The sequence below is a fragment of the Corvus brachyrhynchos genome, unplaced genomic scaffold, assembly GCF_000691975.1.
Source record: "Corvus brachyrhynchos isolate BGI_N302 unplaced genomic scaffold, ASM69197v1 scaffold149, whole genome shotgun sequence".
Lineage (NCBI taxonomy): Eukaryota > Metazoa > Chordata > Aves > Passeriformes > Corvidae > Corvus > Corvus brachyrhynchos.
The window spans coordinates 844,387-851,833 of NW_008240021.1; the positions used below are offsets into that span (position 1 = coordinate 844,387).

Consider the following 7,447-nt stretch of genomic DNA (forward strand, 5'->3'; position numbering starts at 1 on the left):
TTCCTGCTCTCTGAAGATGCACCTGCTCCATGAAACATGGAGATTTTCCCATTCTCAATCTGTATTTCAGCTCCTCCCTTTTGTGCCAGGTGAACTGGTACCAGAAGCCTGGTGGGTGGGTTTGCTCTTTGGTTGGGAATGCTGCTGGAAGCGCATTTGGGATCCAATAAACTGTAACAAACCTGAGTCTGCTCCTCTAAGTGCTTAAAAATGGTCACATCCAAAAAAAAAATTGCACTTAAACTAAGAACTTCAAGCCTTTCCCTCCAGTGTTTGCTGCTGGATATGTCATAGGAACAGACAGAGATCCCAGGATCCCTGAGGCTGGAAAAGCCCTCCCAGCCCAGCCAGGCCCAGCTGGGCCCGATGCCCACCTTGTCCCCAGCCCAGAGCCCTGAGTGCCACCTCCAGCCCTTCCTGGGACACCTCCAGGGATGGGCACTCCAAACCTCCCTGGGCAGCTCTTCCCAAGGCCTGACCTCCCTCTCCAGGGAGAAAGATCTCCCAGTACATTGAGAAGCAGAGATGTTTTATGCTCAGAAACCAATATTTGTGGTGGCTTTGTCAGGAGAATGAAAGATCAAAGATGCCCCAATGGTGCAGGAAAAAGGATCTGTCCAAACATCCTCTCCAAGCTCCCAGGAATTTTTTGCTCCAGCCTGAGCCCCTTTCCCAGCTCCCTCAGCTGCTCCTGGGGCTCCAGCCCCTTCCCAGCTCCCTTCCCTGCCCTGGACATGCTCCAGCCCCTCCAGGTTTCTCCTGAAGACACTGAAGAAACATCTTCATTAAATCCTACCTTTATTTTAAATTTATTTTCCTTCCCTGTTGCTTCTGAGCACAGAAACCCAAGCCAGCATCTTCCCCGAGCCAGTAATTCCAAAGGCTCAGCCAGGGAGACAGGTAACAGGATTCCCTCCCTTTGTGCTCCCCCGCTAAAAACTCCCCGTGCCCTGGATGTGGGCTCTTCCCAGCTTCCCAAACCTCATCGCATGGGGTGAAAAAGCAAGTGGAGAGAAGGAGAGGATTCGTGAGCAGCAGTGCAGCCTAACGGCCACCACGGCGCACACCCTGGGAAGCTGGAGACACCCGGCTGCGGGAATGACCGCTGGGAACCTGCACAGGGGTCCCTGGGGGCACCTGGGGAGTTCCTGGGGGGCACCTGCAAGACGCTCCTGGCTCAGGAATTCCTCAGCATTTAGCCCAAGCCAGGCACAGCGAATCCCGGGCCAGGAAGCCCTGCCCGAGCCAGGACAGCCCCAGCGGCCCCAGAGCCTGGGCACAAAGCTGCCAGGAATGCACCACAAAGACCCCAGTGCCTTGTCCTGCCCCCCAGTGCCCATCCTCCCTGTCCTGAGCTGTCCCCGCAGTGCCCTGTCCCATTCCCACATCCCGCTGTTCCCATGCCAGGCAGCTCCGATGAGGATCTGCCTTGCTTGCCCAGCAGCTGTCCCGGGTCCGTCCCCTCCAGTGCCTCCCAGTTTGCGGTGACAGAGCCGTGCCCCAGTGGCAACCGGAGCTGCCCGGGGACGCCAGCGGGGGCTGAAGAGAAATTCCAAGCACGAGGAAAACTCGAGCCATCTCCGTGTTCCGCCGGCTGTGTCCCAGCCTGGCCAGGGAAGCCGAACTGGAGAAGGGCAGCGCTGCCGGAGCTTCCCCTGGGAAGCAGCGGGAGATTTGGGGCGGTGGCTCGGGACAGGCATGACCCGAATTGCAGAGCCCTCGAGAGGAAACCTGGGACTGAGCCACAGCGAGCCCTGGGAGGTTTAGGGAGGTCTGAGAAGGTCGGGGAGGTTTGGGAAGGTCTGGGGAGCTTAGGGGAGCTCAGGGCAGGGCTGGGACAGGACCAAACCGGGACACCCGGCAGGGCCGGGCCGCCCTCCCCACGCCCCCGGTCCCGCTGCGCTGCGGCCGCGCCACCAGCGCCCCCCGGCGGCCGCGCGCGGAGCTGCAGGAGCCGCGCCACCCCCGGGACCGGACCGGGACAGAACCGGGACAGGATCGGGACCGGGGTTCGTGTGCTCGGGACAGAACCGGGACTGGGGCTGGTGTGGCTTGAGGCCATTTCCTCTCCTCCCGTCCCTGTTCCCAGGGAGCAGAGCCCAATGCCGCCCAGCTGCCCTCTCCTGTCAGGGAGCTGTGCAGAAGGACAGTGTCTCAATGTCCCTGTGGAAAGCAGCACAGGAGCAAAACCACAAACCTGTTACCACAGATGCTCATTTTTCATCAAAAAAAAAAAGTGTTCCCAAGATAACACCACCCATTCCTTCAACATTCCACGTTTTATTGAGTTTGGCTGGATTCAGGGTTGGTTGTGGTTCATGAGTTCAATAAATATTGCAGAACTGCCTGAAGCCCTGTTGAGTTCGAGCACGGAGTGGGTACAGGAGCAGTAAATTGATAAGAGGTGTAAAAGATCTAAGAACTACCTGGGGTGGAGAAATGGAGCTCTCTGAAAAGAGATGGCAGGTGACCTTCACCGATGGCATGTGCCCCTCACAAGATGGCACACAAGGACAGCACTGGCCCCCCTGCCAGGAAACTGCCTGAGCAGTTAGACTGAATCAGTGACTTTAATGCAGAATAAAATGCAGGGCAGCAGCTCTGCCTTTCCTGGCCCCACTGCAGAGGGATGTTCAGCCAGTGCCATGCTCTGCCCTGGCAGCTGAGGGAAGAGGAGCAACAGCCCGGGAAAAAACACCCCTTCCACCTGTCAGCTCCTCCCAAAGGCTTTCTGGGAAGACCAGAGGAGGGGACAAGGAGAGGGAGCAGCAGTGGGAGGAGGCTCTGGCAGGGTGGGAACACTCCAGGTGTGTCAGCTGGACACAGGTGCTCCTGTGCCCTGGCAGACACTGAACACACCTACCCCGGGGGGGTTCCCAGCCAAGGAAAAGGGACCAGCCAGGGGTGCTGCCTCCTCTGGGCCATGAGGAACAGTCTTTGGTGACTGCAAGGCACAGTCTGGAGTGCCCAGGACAGAGCTGTAAGCGGCACCAGCACCTCCCTGTCCTAGGTCCCGCCTGCAGGGTTCCATGGAAGGCCACGCCAGAGCACGGAAATCCCTGGGAAGCCCAGCTACTGAAGCGATGCTCACCCTATCCCTGTGCCCCATCCCTGCGGATGGGGAAGCTACACTACCCCCCTCCCAGCCCCAGCCCTCTGCATCCTCACGTTATTCTGGACGCTCCCATCCCAGCAGCTCCGGCCAGACGGAATGGCTCTGCCGGAGCCGTGGGCGATCCCTTAGGAGCCACACATCAGGCACTCCTCCCTGTTCTCCAGGGAGCACACCATGGCTGCCTTGTTCCTCTCCTTCTCCTCCTCCTCCCTGGAGGCCTTCTCCCGCTCCCGCAGCTTCTCCTTGTTGAGGGTGAACTGGATGGGGTTGGCAGCCGGCTTTGTCCGGAGATAGTACATCCCGGTCTTGAGGCCCTGGGCACACAGCGGGAGCCTCAGGGCTGGGAGCAGCAGTGCAGGCACCCCCAGCTCTGCAGCTCTGGAGATACTCCAGGGGAAAACCGCATTCTTGGAAGGAAACAGCCATTCGCCCTTACCAGAATCAGTGAGACCAACTTGCTGTGCCACAACTTACCAGTCCCTGTGTGCCAAACTTACTGGCCCCAGTTGTTGGGAACGAGCTCCCCCCCGTCCCAGGTAGTGCCCCATTTGTCAGGAACAAGCCCCCAGCCCAGCTAATGCCCCATTTGTGGGGAGGAAGCCCCCTGCTGTACCTGCTTCCAGCCATAGAAGTGCATGCTGGTGAGCTTCCCGTAGTTGGGCTCGGCGATGTGGATGTTCAGGGACTGGCTCTGGTCGATGAAGGCCCCTCTGTCTGCAGCCATCTTCAGGATGGTTTTTTGGGAGATCTCCCACACGGTCTTGTAGAGCTGCTTCAGGTCATCGGGAATCTCAGGGATGTTCTGGAAGGAACAGGAGGAGTTTCCCAGTGTGGAAAGCACTGACTGCACAAATATCCCCATTTATAACATGGAATTCTTCAGTGATTGCTGGGGCTCCAGCAGTCCTGACTGGAACTGAGGCTTGCACAGCTGAGCTCTATCCCTGAATCCAAACACAGAATCCCAGAATGGTTTGGGTTGGGAGGGAGCCTAAAGCTCACCTCATTCCACCCCTGCCATGGCAGGGACACCTCCCACTGTCCCAGGCTGCTCCAAGCCCCAATGTCCAGCCTGGCCTGGGACACTGCCAGGGATCCAGGGGCAGCCCCAGCTGCTCTGGGCACCCTGTGCCAGGGCCTGCCCACCCTCCCAGGGAACAATTCCTGCCCAATCTCCCATCCAGCCCTGCCCTCTGGCACTGGGAAGCCATTCCCTGGCTCCTGGCCCTCCAGCCCTTGGAAACAGTCTCTCTCCGTGTTTCCTGTTGGCTCCTTTAGGTCCTGGAAGGCCACAGTTAGGTCACCCTGGAGCCTTCTCTTCTCCAGACTGAACAATCCCAATTCTCTCAGCCTTTCCTTGCATGAGAGGTGCTCCATTCCTCTGATAACCTGGTGGCCTCCTCGTGACATCCTGTGTCTGCAAGCACCAAGCATACACGCAAACACCCTCAGCTCCCCCTCAGCAGTTCCATGTGGATAGGCTGGAGAGCAGGGAAAGGTTCTTCCCCCAGAGGCTGCTGGGCACTGCCCAGGCTCCCCAGGGAATGGGCACGGCCCCGAGGCTGCCAGAGCTCCAGGAGCGTTTGGACAGCGCTGCCAGGGATGCCCAGGCTGGGATTGGTGGGGGGGCTGGGCAGGGCCAGGGGTGGGACTGGGTGATCCCTGTGGGTCCCTTCCAGCACAGCAGATTCCATGACACCCCCTGCTACGAAATCACCCCTTTATCATCTTTCTGGTAGAGTGGGAATGCAGAATGAGCAGCACCTGCCTGGCAGGAATCCCTGCCCTGCTCCCCCTATACCTGGATGGAGCCATTGTGGGCGATGATCTGGTTCTTCATCTCCTCGTTCCACAGGCCCCTCTCCGTGAGATCCTTCAGCAAGTGGGGATTCACAACCTGGGAGGGGCAGAAGGCAGAAGTTTTTAAATGGTTGAACAAGATCCTGCACATTCCTGACAGACTCTCACCCCTGGAAGTGTTCCAGGCCAGGCTGGACAGGGCTTGGAGCAACCTGGTATAGTGGAAGGTGTCCCTGCCCATGGCAGGGGCTGGAACTACATGATCTTTAAGGTCCCTCCAAACCAGTTTGGGATTCTACTGGACATGGCAAATTAGAAAGGGGAGTGTATGGAACTGCCCTGCATGAGGAGCTCCAAAAGATGGGAAAAGGAGAGATCTTGCTGTGCCAGGGCCACTGGGCACAACCTGAGTTCCTAAAGAAGGGTGTAAACAAGAAAACTGATGTCAGGAGGGGAAAGAACAGAATAGGGGCAGGCTGAGTATTGGGAAGAAAACACAGCCACCTTTTCCTGCTGGGACTGGGGTCCCTGTCCCACAGCCCTTCCCTGCCCTACACAGGGAGGCAGGGCAACAATCCTGCTGTTCTACCTCCCCACTCCTGTCTGGGGTGATCCTGCAGCCAGGAGAAATGGAGAACACTGAGGGGATGGACACATCTCCCAAACAGGGACAGACTCCCCTTGTCTCCAGAGGGGTCTTTGCTAACTCCAGTCTCCTGAACTCAACTTGAACTCAACTCCCTTCCCTAACCAACAGACCCCTCTGGGCCTGTGGAGCTCTGCCACGGCCCCTTCAGACTTTTGAGTGCTTCACAGCTCGGTCTCAGCTGCTCTTCCCATGTCCCTTCCGTCACATCACCAGCTCCCCCCGAGCAGTCACTCCTGCAGCCCATCTTGAGGCCCCACAAAGGTTTTTCCCAGAGAAAAGCAGCACTTGCTTATAATTTCACCTATTCCACGGTGACTGTGGAACACACAAAGCTGGACTCGTGCAGCACCCAGTGCTCCAGGTCCCCATGGTGCTTGGACACAAACATCCAGCTGAACTGAGCCCCCCACGTGTGAGGCCTCCCCTTGTCTTCCTTTGTCATAACAAATAAAGAAACAGCAAAGCTCTTCCCAGAGCTTACCTGGAACTCCCCCGAGAGGACTCTGCGTGTGTAGATGTTGCTGGTGTAGGGCTCGATGGACTCATTGTTGCCCAGGATCTGGGCAGTGGAAGCCGTTGGCATGGGGGAAATGAGGAGGCTGTTCCTGACACCGTACCTGGGGGCAACGGGCAAAGTTAGGGAGCTGCAGCCAAGGGAGACAGGACAGAGCCAGGAACAGCATGGACTGGGAAATCCAGGATAACCTGCAAAGCCTCACATCACTCACAGGGAAAAGGGAAGCACCACTGAACTGGCACTGTGGGTCAAGTGGAAGTGGAATTAAGGGCTTTGCTATTTTCATAAATGACTCAGTCACAGGATGGGGTGCAGGGAAGACAATCTGCCAGGCACTGCTCAACCCACAGCCCTGAGGCAGAACTGAACCAGCAGCCCATGAAGAGGCTGAAACCTCTCCACACACAGGACAGGGGACAGATTTACCACATTTAAAAATAAGAGCCAAACAGAATCAGTCCATGACAGGCACTTCACACTTCAGTGATTCCTGTCTTCAGGATGTTCAAGGCTCAGCTTTTCCCTGGCAGCAGGGGAGAGCCCCTAAGCCCAGCTCATGGCTCACTCCTCACTATGTTTGTTTGCTGATCCATCTGAGATGGAATTAGAGCTCAGCTAAAGCAGAGCAGTGAGGGTGGGCTCCTCTGCCTTGGAAGGACAAAAATGAAAGAAAGCCACCCAAAAAACAGCTCTGAGGAAAGATCTGCTGGGGTGGAGGGAACACATGGGGCTGTTTTTACACTTGGACCCTACCTTTAGTTCTCAGTAGACAGAACATACCAAATTCATAACCAAGGCCAGGCTGGACATTGGGGCTTGGAGCAGCCTGGCACAGTGGGAGGTGTCCCTGCCCATGGCAGGGGTGGCACTGGATGGGCTTTGAGGTCCTTCCCACCCAAACCAGTCTGGGTTTTATCTCACATCTACTACAAACCGTGCAGGGTTACTCACTTGGCAATCTTCTCCTTCAAAGCCTTCCAATCCCAAAGGTCAGAGGGGGTGACGTTCCACATGTCATACTGAAGGATCTGAGGAACACAGTTTGGTCCAAATTAGAGAAGGCACTCTTTTCTCCATGTTTTATAAACCCCATTGGAAATGGACCTGTTATTCCTATTAACTCTTCTCTCCAACTAGCTCCTGTATGACCCAACAAACGCTTGATCTTGTGACTGCTCCAGGGCTTGTCTTTTCAAATCAGAGAATCACACAAAGTATCCTGAGTGGGAAAGGACCCCCAGGATCACCCAGTCCCACCCCTGGCCCTGCACAGACACCCCACCAATCCCAGCCTGGGCATCCCTGGCAGCGCTGTCCAAACGCTCCTGGAGCTCTGGCAGCCTCGGGGCCGTGCCCATTCCCTGGG

At 57.0% G+C, this 7,447-nt stretch overlaps 1 protein-coding gene across 1 annotated transcript in view; it reads right to left on the bottom strand.

The window, feature by feature from the left end:
• Window positions 1-2,260: 2,260 nt before the first annotated feature.
• RRM1 (ribonucleotide reductase catalytic subunit M1) overlaps window positions 2,261-7,447 on the bottom strand; it is a 17,100-nt gene continuing 11,913 nt past the window's right edge. The window contains 5 exon segments of the mRNA XM_017743339.1: window positions 2,261-3,429; window positions 3,729-3,917; window positions 4,917-5,012; window positions 6,046-6,181; window positions 7,033-7,109. Of these exon segments, the coding sequence (XP_017598828.1) occupies window positions 3,241-3,429; window positions 3,729-3,917; window positions 4,917-5,012; window positions 6,046-6,181; window positions 7,033-7,109 (687 nt within the window). The 3' untranslated portion in view covers window positions 2,261-3,240.